The sequence below is a fragment of the Agelaius tricolor genome, unplaced genomic scaffold (genome assembly GCF_023055355.1).
Source record: "Agelaius tricolor isolate 1412-34295 unplaced genomic scaffold, bAgeTri1.0.p SCAF_6, whole genome shotgun sequence".
NCBI classification, from domain to species: domain Eukaryota; kingdom Metazoa; phylum Chordata; class Aves; order Passeriformes; family Icteridae; genus Agelaius; species Agelaius tricolor.
In genome coordinates this window covers 46,237,696-46,252,137 of record NW_027269266.1, presented here as the reverse complement: position 1 = coordinate 46,252,137, position 14,442 = coordinate 46,237,696, and the positions used below count along the sequence as shown (strand labels likewise).

The 14,442-nt window shown below is 37.4% G+C and overlaps 1 protein-coding gene across 1 annotated transcript in view; it reads right to left on the bottom strand.

The window, feature by feature from the left end:
* Window positions 1-4,092, bottom strand: part of NME8 (NME/NM23 family member 8) — a 15,797-nt gene extending 11,705 nt beyond the window's left edge. Inside the window, exons 1-5 of the mRNA XM_071429961.1 lie at window positions 4,060-4,092; window positions 3,910-3,967; window positions 2,937-3,043; window positions 1,836-1,907; window positions 691-807 (exon numbers count right to left, since the gene is read on the bottom strand). Coding sequence (XP_071286062.1) covers window positions 691-807; window positions 1,836-1,907; window positions 2,937-3,043; window positions 3,910-3,967; window positions 4,060-4,092 — 387 coding nt within the window. The remainder of the gene's footprint in view (window positions 1-690; window positions 808-1,835; window positions 1,908-2,936; window positions 3,044-3,909; window positions 3,968-4,059) is intronic.
* Between the last annotated feature and the right edge of the window lie 10,350 nt (window positions 4,093-14,442).

Below are 14,442 nucleotides of genomic sequence, written 5' to 3'. Positions count from 1 at the left end.
TTCTTTCATCTCCATTTAAACAAATCAGGCAATGAGACATGATTATTTCCCATGTCTTTGTTTTATATGATGCAGTTCCTAAGTTATATATAAACAATAGTCATGAAAGAAAAAAGACTACTAAAACATTTATGGGCTAGTGACATTTCATCCATCTCTCAATTTCTTGCATTGCTGGGCTAACCTGTCAATTTGTCAAGTTTATATAAAGTACCATAATGGAAATTTGGGGGTTCTGAGGAGAACAAGCAACAAGGGAGGATTGATGCTGCTACTGTGAATTCCAACAGTGGGACCTTTCACAGTGCAGGCTATTGAGGTCAGACTGAGCTGTCCTTATGTCCTCGTGTTACCTGGAAGTCAGGAGTCAAAGGTGATAGAATACACTTGTTGAATGGCCTTTGTTTTTTGTAGCAAACTGCATTCATCAGGTACAGATCAATCCCCATGGCTTTGAGCAAACTGATCTAGTGAAAGGAGGGTTGAGCTAGATGATCTTTAAAAGTGTCTTAGAACCCATATAATTTTACTTAATTTCTTAAAAAAAGGCACATCATATACGTAATTTTATTGTTAGGACCAAAATGCAAAAAAGTAGACATTATCTAAACACCATCATCGACATTTAGAGAAACAGTGTAAGTGCAATAAAAATATACATTTATGCATAAGTATCTGGTTTGTGAGTACCTTAGCACGTTCCTTCTCTCCAGCTGCAATTTGCCTCTCTTCTTGCACTAAATCTGTTACTATCTTGGTTATGAGAGGAGCATTTACACCTTTCACCATTGCAAGAATTTTACCGTGCTGTTGAAGAGAAAATAACACTCTCAGGGACTTTTCATCACTTAATTTACACATTTACTTGAAATTTTGAAGCGTGCAATATCTTGCTAATTTTTTCCAGCTACAGAATCATTTCTTATGACCACTGAAGTGAATTCCAAAGCTACTACTGCCTTTATTATTTCAGAATGAAACTTTTGTGCATTTAATTCCTTGATTCCTTCTTTACCAAATTTTCCATGTTTATTTCTAGGCTCAATGCTAATAATACAGTTGGAAACAAATGCAAATACGGATTTTATTTGTTCTTAATTTCTGTACCATGGAGTTTTCCATCTTTTTTTTTTGTATGTGTGTGACTTTTCACTGCATTCTCTACCACATTCAGGTGCACAGTAGTGAAGCTAATGGTGACCAAAAATACTGCTAACATTTCTAGGCAGCATTCAGATTCAAACCTGAAAGAGTCCTGAAAGTGTCATTATCTTTGGTCCTCACTTATGGAAATTCAAATCCTGGCACCCTCAAGTTAAAACAACCCCCATCTCTTCTTAAGGGAACAGTCCTAGGAGAACCACTTTTCTGTGTTCATCAGTGAGAGATAATAAATATATGATTAATTGCTACAGTTCCCCAAGTATGAAAACACAATTTTATTTGTTATCTTAAAAATCTTATAATGCCAGGAAATGTAAACTCTCTTTCCATGATGAAAACAGTGCATAAAATAATTTCAGTGTAACCACATGTAGGCACTTTATGTAAGGCAAACCTGGAAAACTTACCTGGACTTCTCACTATCACCAAAACAGTGACTACCAAAATTCTTCTGTGGCTGTATGTGCAACAGCTACAACAAAAATGTGCCTGAGGACCACCAGATTCAGGCATGGAAAATGGCTCAAGAAAACAACATCAGACAGTACCATCCTACATAATATAAAATGTAAAGATAGGATTTGTACAGCTTCACATCTATTTTAAAATCTATTGAAAAGTTAAGACAGAAGTAGGCTGCACATTAAAAGAAGCTGATGTGATGTACTTACAACACTAAAAAGAAACACAGGTTCACAGCTCCTCCTAAATGGTTTCAGAATTTCAATGTTGTCAACTTCTGCCTGAAGTCAGACAAAAACCATTATTTGCTCACATAAGTAAGTATGCATATATAAAGAAAACCTTTTTACTCACAGGAAGACCCCACTCTTAAATACTTTGGTGTTGCAAACTCAAACTGCAGTCCTAAATACAACTGACAGTCCTTCTAGTGATGAAGAAAGAACTGTTTTGGTAATATGGGATCGTCCTCCCTTTGTATTACAGCAATTAATCATGGAAAAATATCTTCTCTTGATACTATTTTGTCATGTAGGTTATAATAGCATTTATAAATGAAGGAGTAGCCCATGTAGTCTTGATGGAAGAGCTTATCCAGTGTATTAATTTTTTTGTGAAATGCGGTCAACTGTAGGAAAGCACGTGAGATAGACTTCAAACATAACTCCCTGCCTTTTTCATGTATAAAAAATTAATGTTTTTTTCTGAAAAGTTCTTTCATCATGGAATTTTAAGTGTTCACGAACATGAAAAATTATGAACTTGGTCAACATCTTGGATAAACTGAGTCTTTGAAACAAATTTATCTACTTTAAATAGGAGGTATGATACACTTATATATATATATATACTGCTAGTGTAAACAAATATTTTTACTACTACAGTTTTGTGATTTTTTTTTAATTTCCCCCTTTTTGTTTTCTTAAAAATGAAATTAAAGTTAACATTTGCAAAAAAAGATACAACAGTTTTTCAGGGATGTTAGAATTTTAAATGCAATGGTCCTTAATGCAGAGACCTGAAACTAAAAGTCGTATAGTCTGGCATTTGAATATTTCTTCAATCTCATCAAGGAAAACAAAAGTTGTGGGATATCAGCTCTTTTTTATCATATCTTCTTACATATTTATTGCCATTTCTAATCTACTTCTAAACAAAGTTTTATGAGGACATATGCAGGGAAAGCAACCAGGCCAAAATTACGGCAACTCAGTATAAGGATAGTAAGATGAAAGCTCTGCATATGCAGATCAGAAGATATATTTAAATCTAAATGTGAATATGGTCACACACAGGATTTGTGTCCTTACCGCAGCAAAATGTAGCATATTGTCTTCACCAAAGTCGATCCTTAGTTTTCTCAATAAGTTCTGCACAGCTTTGCAAGGACCACACCAAGATTGATACACATCTATTACTAAAAGGTGATAGTTTGGAATTATAAACAGATGACTTGAGGAACTTATAAAATGAGACATTTATGTTTGCACTGAAGCAGCACTGGGAAGGCATTTATGTGGATCTCTCAGTCCTCCTCTAGACAATGAATGCACCATGAATTCATCAATGGATTCAGTGGATACATTACTGGATACATACTCTTTAATTTCAATTACTTTTGACATTGGAAACCTACTTCAGAATACTCTTTGAGATGATTAATCCAAAAAGCAATTTTTTTCTCATATTTCTTTTGCTTTTATTTTCTCTTCTTCTTTCCTGCTGTTGGTTTTCATTCTTATCCTGCCTATTACTATCCCTCTGCAGATATGATCCTGTTACAGACTTTTTCCTTTTACCGAAAAACAGTTCCTAGGAGACAGTTATTGGACTAAATGAACTGAAAACTGGGAATAATGCATGTCATGGAACATGCCCTCTCTAGAAAGCTGCAATAATTATTTAATCTGTGAAAGATTTTACACACAGAAGCATCTAACTCCCTACCATAGAGAATACCATATTGGAAAGGTATTTTGTAATCATTGGTTACAGCAGTATATAAAAATAAGACTTAAATAAATATTATTTTGATGAGAATTTATCATATACGATACTGTATATTCATAGTTGTAATATATGATCTTAAAAGTCTTTTCCAAATGAAAGAATTGTATGGTTCAATGACTCTATGATATACCTTTATAAATATATATTAATATAGCCTTTCTTTAAAAGATATGGTGCTAACCTTCTAGAGTATCTATTAAAGCTAATATATAAATATGAAAACATGCATATATGTCCATGAAAGATTAAAAAGGAAATATCAGCTGTTAGTACCTACTATACCCTTTATCTGCAGCATTTCATCCCACTGCTCTTGATCGGTTATTAAGGTCTGAAACAAAATTAATTAACATTTTAACATTCTAAAAAAGCAGAAAAAACATCTATTTCCCTCTAAGTTGTTCAAGTAATTAGGATTTATACCTGGAGCTGAACATCTTTCTTCTTGCCAGCCATTTCCCTGTGATTATAGGAAAAATATTGAAATCCAAAGCATATTTAAAGTTTTTTAAAAGACCATGTGACATACAGAACTGATTTTTATGGTTCTCAAAGTATCACTGCCTTCTGATTCCCTTTGCAATTAACTCAACTGACGCCCCTACAATGATGGTAGCTAATACACCACTTCGGAATTCTGTGGAGAAATATGCAACTTGTTTGCAAAACCCACATGGCACAAGAAACAGAAGAAAATTTAGTATCTTAATCTGTTAGGGTGTGCAAAACTTTTGACCTCAACAATCTTTCAAGCTTATAATCACTCTGCTCAGAATAGCCACAGGCACTTTGATGGGATGACAGCAGCTGTAACACTGGACCATTTCAGAAAAATATTGATTAAAGAGCTTCAACTCTAATAACATCAAATCAGTCTTCCTGTCTGCTGGGATACATAAAAAGCAATGACATACTTGTGCCCCATAACTAAACTCCCAAACTGAATCCTGATACATTCATCATTCTGTCATTAATAAATAATGTCCTTCATATATTTATGGTAGACAACTGTGAACTGGACAGAACAACAATTCTGATACATATGTGGGTGGAGTTTGACTTCAGCATAGGCAGCTTGAGTTTCTAGAATTCTTGGTTAAGATGGTGGTCTTGGCCTGAGGGAAAATGATTGAGCCCCCTTGAATGTGACCTCCTCTGGCATTGTTACTTGAGAAGTCAACCAGCAAATATGTCCAAGATTTGAACTATCCTGATACACTCACCAAAGCTGTTCCCTTCTCAGCACAGGTTGAGGCACAGAAGACAATATGAGAGCTTTTACCTGTGTTCTTGTTTCACATTTCATGTAAAATTGTTGGTAAGAATTATAATTTTAAAAGCAGGCTTCCTTCAAATCCTTTAAACGAGGTGATGGTACAAAGCATGGCATTAATTCCTATCCTTTAAAGACTCTAAGATGATGCTGCCTACTGATACTAGTGGGAACTGGCAGATGGAAATACGTCATATTAGTAGGAAATCATGAAAATAATCTATCTCTCATTGTTACCTTTGGCCACTGAGTAATGGCAATCAATTCTTTGCAAGATCAGTTCTGCAAAATATAAACCAGTGCATGAAAATGGTCTATACATCCCAATTGTTCTACACGTGCTCTCCAACTAAAAATATGCAGTCATACACACTCAGAAGGCAAAGCAAAGTGCTGCAGCACAGACATGTGCTGCTGTATGAAAATATGCAAATGTGCACATTAGTCTGGCATAGTAGCTGTATGTGACAGACATGTGAAGACTACACGTGACATCTATACTTTTAATTAAAATTTTCACATGACATTCACATAACATTCTTTCAATAATGCAATCAGTACTATACTGATTAAACCTGGACAGACAAGCATGTTTTCTCCTTTGTCCATGGTACAGGCAACATGCTTCTCTAACCCTGACAAAAGACATTTTTCTATTTACACTTCACCATGGACGTGCAAACTCTGCATCTCTTACTACACTCTTTACAACCAAAACTGCTTCCTTGAACTAGTCAGACATAAAAATAGACCTAGTGTACACTCAGATACACTCTCAAACTGATACTCAAATATGCACAGTCCTTGCAGATAGCCATCCAACATCTTAGCCTAAACCCTCATCACACATATATACATGAAGATACCCAACCAAGAGCTTGTGAGATTTTGACATGCTGCTGTGTGTATGTGCTTATACACACATAACACCCTGAGCATAAGTTCTTGTGCGTGACAGGGGATCCTTGGGAGTTCCTAGGTGGCACTCTGGTGGATCATCTGCCCACACACACACACACACAAAGTGAGAAACTCATGTAAGTGAACAAATGCACACACACAGGCCAGTTCAGGGCCAACAGTGCTCTACACCAGATGTCATGACCAGTAAGAGCTCCCAGACACTCATGTACGCCATGGTTTGTCACACACCCTCCACAGTAAGCACACCACAGCACAATAGCTTGGGTACCACTCAGCCCTGAGCTGGGAGTCCACTCAGGAGTCCACAGACCCCCCCAGCCCCCTTGCACCTATCCTGGAGCAGCCACTTGCCTGGGGACACTCTGTGGCCACCCAACTGCCGCCCCTTAACGGCCCTAACCGCCTCACCCATCCTTTATCTGCCCTGCCCCATCTCTGCTCCTTCTCCAAGGGTCATTTTCCCCCCTCACCCTATTTTATCAGTCTGGGGTTGACATGGCACAGACAGCTGAGATACAGGCATGCTGAGAGGGAAATGGAGTGAAAGGCTGGGAGGAAACGTCACCATTTCCTCTGTTTCCTTTACCCTAAGGAGAGTCAACCTTATCCTTTTAGCATGTGAGAAAATTAGTCTTGGCACCTAATTAATAATCTACCTTCACTCTGTCTTACTTGCAAATTGTGAGACAAGTGAGACTAAAAAAGGAAGCCTTTAGTGGCAGTCCTAGGGACCCAAAGAGGGTCTCAAAAGCCAAATAGTGGTGTCTGCCCATGCTCATACACTATCAGTGCAGGTCTGTCATCATTCTGGTGTAAAACAATGTTATCATTTTAAAGATGCACATTTGCACCTCAGCAGCCCCCAAAAAGTCACAGAAGATGAAGGCAAAATTTATTTATATATTTATTTATTTATACACATAGAAAGCACAATTGTTCCAGAGTACTATGTGGCTATTTTCATGTATTAACTCTTATAGGCATTGTAACTGGTGGGAATTTCTTTGTGAAGGTAAAGGCTTGAGAATGTTCACAAATCAAATGTTGGTGTCTCTAAACTGCACACATTTCATATATGCATGTTGTTACAGAACTATAAATTGTCCTTGTATCCAACTTATTTTTGAAACCCTGCCCAGGCATACTATATGCTGTCATGTGTGTCTACCACATCTTAAGAAAATCTAGTTTCAGATTTGACTTTCTTGTAGCTTTTCTTGAGCATTCTGGTGTTGCTCACCAAAGCATGACTTGCAAAGCCCCAAAGAAACTTTTATTTCATGAAAATAATATGAAGGAAAAAGTAGGGAAAACAAGCACTTAGAGGCACTAGAATAGATGTTCTTCCTTCCAGTGAAATCTTCCCAAGTTGATGGATGTTCATTCTGCAGTAGTGGGAACGAGGCAGTGTTGTTTCCACAGAGTGACAGCAGTTTTCAATGCTGAGATTGTGCCTAACGTCTTGGATTAGATCAACTAGGTGGCAAGAGAGATTTTTGTATTCAGATTGGAAATAATGTGTTTATATGGCCAACATAAATAACTTCCTACATTTTTTACTGGAAAACCCAACTTTGGAACTAGTACAAGCTCTGCATTGTCCTGCTTGGGAGTGGGGGAGTGCCATTGAATAATCTTTATTTTCCTGCATGAAGTAGGAAGACCACTTTTAAAACCATCATAGACGTACAAAATTGTATGAACTACAAAAGAAGATATTTAACCCAACCACCATGTGGAAGTTAAAGACTCAAAGACTAGGCTATGTTTTTGGAGTTTCCTTCACAAACTGCTAACTTTTTTATCCAGACCACTTTCTTAATGAACAGCCAGTGTTTTATACATTGCAAAACCCCTCCTCCCAAAAAAGTCTTGAAGAAAAACACTAGAATGAGGTAATGCTTATGTTCCAAATGTTAAAAGGCTGACACAGCCTGTTCTTTAACTGCTCTGTTGGAATAAATTATATGTATGCTTTGGATATCACAAAATAGTTAATGTAAAGGGATTTGGTATTTCAAAATGCTGAAAAAAAATCATCCTTCTTTACTTTTGAGAGTATGGTTTTATAAAATTTTTAATGAATTTAATGATGACACACTTAGCTTATGTAGACCAACAGTATTCATGGTCACTATAAAAAGCATCCAGAGAGAAGGGGTTAGGAGTTTACGAGGTTTTTCCCTGAATCAAAATGATTCAAGTTTTGTATAATGTATATGAAAAGTATAAGGAAAACATGCAATGGATAAACCACAATGGATTCATGATTAATGATTGCATAAGTTTTCTGAGTAACTTTTAAACTATTTCACTCCATTTTGTGCATACCACTTGATTTCAGGTCTGCCCTTTGTCATGAGCTGTTAATGTCCAGAGTGACCTAGTTCCAAATTATTAACATTCTTTTACAAAGTAATGGAAAGTAGTTGAGTACACCCTGCTGAGACTTGTAACCCTTGAGACAAAACTAGAGATGCATTTTTCCTGCTAGTCAGTTTTTCTGTGTGCCCCGGTATATGCTCAGAAGCCAATGCATATGTAGCTCTGATGACTACCTGCTTGTAAACACAGTGGAGGCCTTGGTCACCTTAATTTATAAACCTGTGTGGTCTCTTCTGTGGCTCTATAGTCCACATGCATACTGGTGCTACAGTGAATTCAATCTATGCCCTCTGCATGTTACATTTCCTGCACGTGTCCTAGTGTTCCTCTTGCCTCTCTGCCTGGATTCACTCCAGGACTGCTCATGATGAGAGAACATCTGACTTTCCCAGGTTTTCTGCAGAACTCTTAGCCTGGCAGTGTGGCAGCCAACTTGAAAGCTTTGTATGTGTGTATTGGCTTTTTCTGCATCAGCCATAGGTAGACCATGGATCTGATAGCAATGGAACAGCTTTCTGATTTCTTGTCTTTTCCTCTAAAAGAGAAAGGAGGTATGTGAAATGGTGGACAATTTAATTTCTTGAAATCAAAAATAGCGTTTATAGTTTAGAAAGCGCAAAACTGAAGAATGCGATTTGTGCTGCTCCAAGTGCAGATCTCTGTCAAGATGGTTCTGTGCAGTAGGACTGTTTTGGTAAACAAAGAAGGAGCATAAAATAAATAAATGAACAATTTTCTGTAAGGACTTACTGTGACACACCAGCTTGTGAGCTCTCAGGGTAAGAGACCAGGTGAGGCTGGTCCAAAACCAGGCAGTTGGCTTCTGAGTGACCACAAGTTCCAGTTGTGGAGGTTTGAGGAGGAATTAGTTTTGCCCAAAAGTGGCAACTGACAAAAAGGATTTGACAGCTTGTTTTTCAGGAATGACCCAGCTTTGTCAGTGGTAGGTACATTCCCCTAATTTGCCCTGCAGACACCATGAATGGTAGCCCTGAAGGAAGTCACTAACACATAAACTTTTGCAGCCTGTACCACAAGAGAGGTTCATGAATGTTAGTGTGCAATATATATAAAATGAACAGATGAAAAGGAATGGAAATAATGTAGTGATTAAGATGTCTTTAGAAATATAGGCATTAATCCTCCCAAGTAATATGGCTATTACCTCTGGGACTTCATTCCCTAGAGCAAGAAAAATCAGGGACTTTTTTATTTTATCCTACTCAAAGAATCTCAAAATTATGTGGATAACGGCATGGCTAATAGTTGTGAATGTACACATGATGCATTTATTTATCTTTAATTACAGCCTTTGTTAAAATTTATAGTTTGGTAATTTGAGTATTAATATTTTTATGTATTCATTTTTTGTTTTTGATGTATCTTTTGAGTGTATGAAAAACATTTGACACCTTACATACTGATTTATAGAATATTAGAGTGTAACTTTGGGAACATCCTTTGTAGCTGTAGTATGTGCAAAGCCATGAATACAAGAGTTTAGTGAGACATAACGAGTGGTTTCCAACAGCTCAAGAAACTGGTAACTCTTAACTCTGATTTGCATCATACCTAAGCCACTTGAAAATAGACTAATAATTTGCTCTCTGGCAGTATCTAATGCACCGATTCACCAGATTCATGTACAGTTTTCCACCATATTTATGTGTATAGGTCAGCATTTTTCTCAAAAAGCGACAGAGAAGACTGGTCTTTCCAATGGAATCTAGAAAGTGTAAGAAAATGAAAAAAAATCTTCCTGTATATTGAAAAGCAAAACCCATGATATCGGGTAACAAAGGGATTGGAGCTCACATAACTATTTTTAACCAAAGGTAGCTGGTAAAGATAAAGCAGTAGTTTCTATTTTACCGAACCTAAAGGTGTCCAGAGCCCCAGTTTAGGAACCTCTAGAATAGTTAAGATGGCTCAGCTGAACTCAGACCTCTCTATATTTTAGGGACCTTCAACTAGTAAAATTTACTTGCATATTCCTGTTTTATCAGGGAGAATTTCATCTGCAGAGAAAATTGGAACATGCAAAAAATGTGACTGAAATATGTGAAAAGCTTGACTATATTCATGATAGTAATTCCCAGCAGGACAGAAAAAATAGAAAATATTCATCCTGATACATGAAGGTGAACACCAAAATTTGCTTGAGGAAAGGTTTAGGGACATGAAAATATGATGGAAAGTTATGTGAATACTTGAATTGTGATGTAGTCCAAGCAGAATAAGCTGTTATGCTCCAGTCATGGGACAAACTAGTATCTGCACAGCTGTATTGGGTAAAAAAATTTGTAGCCTGTGAAGTATTGTTCCTTGCTAAAATAGGAGCGGAAATTAGACACAGTAAAAGAGCCACTAAAAACTTTGCCAGAGGCTAGTTGAGGTAAGTTTTTATGGACATAATGAATAAAATAATCAAGCAATTGGAGCACAATTTGGCTTCTGTAAGTTTGTTTTGGTTTTGTATTTAAATTCCCTAGTACTTGGCAATATGTGGTCATTAAGAAGAAAAAGTAGGATAATGAGTGGTTTATAAAGAAAGAGTGCACAAGGCAGAGGCAGTTGAACAGACCACATCGAGAAGGCTAAGTCTTAACAAGATTTTGTTAAAATATTCTGAGCCTAAAGAACATGTCAAAGGAGTTGAAATTCTTCAAGTTGCATTCATTCAAGCTTCTGCACAAAAAAATTACATTGAGTTATTCTTTTTCTTGACTCTTTCAAACTTTGATCCAATTCATGCAGGTAAAAAAGACTATAAATTTCTAAAAAAATTGTTGAATATCTGTTCAGTTAATAAAATAATAAGGGCCAGAAAATAGTTCTTGATACAATGTCTTAAGTCATCACACCATTTAGCCAACTGAAGATTTCAAAAATAAGCCCCAGTCCTTAGAAGATTGCTGGTTAGAAATGGTGAGTACTGGCATGACATTCAGATACATTTAAAATGTTGGATCTTGTTTCAGGTGCCAGTTTCCCATCCAAGGGGTTATTCTGGTTCAACTTGTCGAAAGGATGTAGAATTTATCTGCATGTAGCAGAGCTGTACAGGCTGGCAATAGCCAAGCTTTGGACCTGACCCAGGCTAGCTTTTTTGCTAAGGGGATAATTTTGAGGGATAAATATCGTGTGCCTCCCTAATATATGATGGAAGCATGAGATAAACCACAAACAATAATTTCTGTCATAGGTTCCTGTGGATGGGAAAAGAAAATCAGAGGTTTGGTCATGTAGTGAGTGTTCATACGTCAAACAGGGTGGTCACTGGGACAGAGTGTAATAGCCACTTGTGAGCAGGAATACCAAGTTTTTTATGCTGCTGGTGATGTATTTTTAGTCTATGGATGAAGGTCCTATTGGAAGAAGATGATACAGAGCAAGCCTGTGGCCAGATGACTCATCCTATTTGTGAGCTGAAGCTTGGGTTTCTCCCAGGGTTTCCAGGACAGTGTGTGCTAGAGGATCAGAAATCACCTCTGAGTCATCTCAAAACCAGATTAGCCTCTGCTGTCGTGGTTTCCTTCCTGTGTCCCTGCTGTATGCAGTGCAGTGAGAACACTTCATGTGCACAGGAGGTGTTCCTGAGGTGAAGATCCCTACTGCACACAGGTCCAATGCCAAACACCCTGCTAATCCCATGGGATCATCACAGAGGTTGGAGGTATAACAAACTTGTTCCCCCTGTACGGGTCTTGAACACAAAGACAGATATGAAGTACCTATATTTCCCAGCAAATTATCCTCACTGATCAAATTTAATGGACTTCAAGACCAAATCTAATGAATTTCACTCTGCTGCTGAACTGAAAGTTTATAATCTTTTCTCTTTCCATGCATATTTTAGTTCTAGGGCTCTGTGTGTCACTGATAACACAGTACGTAAATATATAAATGCAATTATAAGGTCATCACACCTTCTCCTTCTCCTCTTCTGCATATACAAAACCTCTATCATGTTGCCAGCAGCTATTTGATCCTTAAATGAGAGAGGTTCTATCTTTATTTCAATTATGGAAATAATTATTATAGGTGATAAAATAGTGATATTTTTAAAAGTAAGTGAAAGGTCTTTCAGATACTAGTTTCAGTGCTTTTCTCTGTAAAACAATACAACAGTGTTACACACTTTTCTACATTCCATATTTTATATCTACTCAACTGGTCTATTTGTTTTATAGGAATAGCTATAAATCTTTCACTTTCAACTTCAAACACAAAGATAAAATTAGTTTTAAAATCTCATTGCTCACAGTTTTCACCTATATTTGTTCAATGCTCTCAATTATGCCCTGTTAATAGACCTCATAACTACTTCATAAGCTTTCATTAACTAAAGCTCAGAAATTTGTAGCTTTTGCATGTCTCCTTCTAATTTCACCACTTTGCCTGAAATTTTCAGCATCAGAAGCACACAAAGAAGTGGTGGCTTACTTTGCTTACAAATAGCAGAAGTGCATTTTTCTCTTGTATAAAATTTGTGACAGATGTTTATTTTTAATGCAAGTCAAGTGTTTTTTATAGCACAATGCAGTCATAAACACATCTGGAGTTTTAACCAACACACCTTATGAAGTCAGAAAATTTGTCTTCTGCATCTCAAAATCACTTTTAATTTTCACATGAAAATATAAATTCTGTATATTAATATGTAAAATATAAAACTATTCCAAAATAAGTACAGTATGAAACTTCATCTCCAGACCCAATGTCCTACCTACATTGCTCAACTTCAGTTGTTCCGCTTCTCTGTGTGATCCACATTAGACAGGAGTGGTTACAGCAACCTGATGGGTTCAACACACCCTAATCTTAGAAAGTTGTTCCAAAGAGAATATTTTATGTTAAAAACAAATGCCTAAGGAAGAATCTGAATTACAGAAATTTGTCTTTGTTGGACGCTTCCCCATGACTTAGCTGGACTGAAACATTCCATATAATATTTAAAATATTTTGTCTCTGTGTGTGTAGGAAACCTGGCAGTAAAACATAGCCATAGCAGCAAGTTACAATCTTATTGAGAGAAAACACTCAGAGACATCTGCTCAAGCCAAGTGGAAATTCTCAGATTTTCTTGTTTTCTTTTTAATGTCTGTCCAGCATCCATTCTGTATCATTAAACTCTGGTTGCATTTATCCTACTGAATTGAACCAAGTTCAAGACTATTCCCTGGTGTTGAACTTGCTTAGTAAGCCTGTAAGCTTTTAGAATAATCTGTAAATGTGGTGAGTGGTCTCAGAAAAGTACTTATCCCTGACAGCCAGCACTTTTCATAAACATCTGCTCATGATGTGAGAGTTGACTGGCCTCTAGGGACCCTGCTGTTTATTCCTACAGATATGGCCATGCTTGCTTTGACATGGTGCTGTGGCAATGTCTTAATGAAGCCTCAGTCTATGCTCTAGGTTCTGCTGGACATACTAATGTCATGCTAAAAACACCTTTCTGGTTTTGACCTTGAGTTCAAGAAAGGCCTGGTTCTAGGAGGATATCTGCCTTTCTTCTAGCCAAAGAGGGTCTGAAACAAGAGTCAGAAGAGTTCATCTCCATCTGGAACTCTTTGGGAACCACAGCAGTTCTGAATATCATGTCCTGTTCTCTCAAGACATGGAAAATGACAAAGGTAATGTTCAGAAGAGCACAGAGTAGAAACATCAGTCAGCTGTATTTTGGCATGTGTAAAGTCACTGTGTTGGTCTCCAGTAGGTCTTCAAGTCTGAGGCCTGGGCTGGGAGTGTTTTCCAAGTACACACTCTCCAAGCTTCTCCTTTGATTTTTACTTTGTGTCACTCTTCTCCACTAGAATTATGCCAAATTCCAAGAGCAACCCAGTGGCCTTTCTCTCATGTGCTGATGTCCTGCTCAGACCATTCTGCTCAACAATAGGATCTGGCCTGGGGCTTCCTCCAGTGTAGGAAAATTGAGGTTTATACCTTAGATTTTTTCATGGAAGAGAGGGAAGCTAAATGCTGAGAAGGTTTAGAGACAGGTGCCTTTTTATGTGAGGAAAGGTATGCAGAGGCAGGGAATGTGCTGTAGCAGACTGGAGGTTGGAAGGGGGGAAGTTGGAAGGGGGGAAGCAGCTCCTCCTCAACAGTCTCCTATGGCAACAGCAGCAGAGAAAATAGCATCAACCAGAGCCTGCCCCACCAGGCCCTCTGCTCCCTACCATGCTTGGCACCCCGATGGCAAACACTTTAAAGTGGTTACA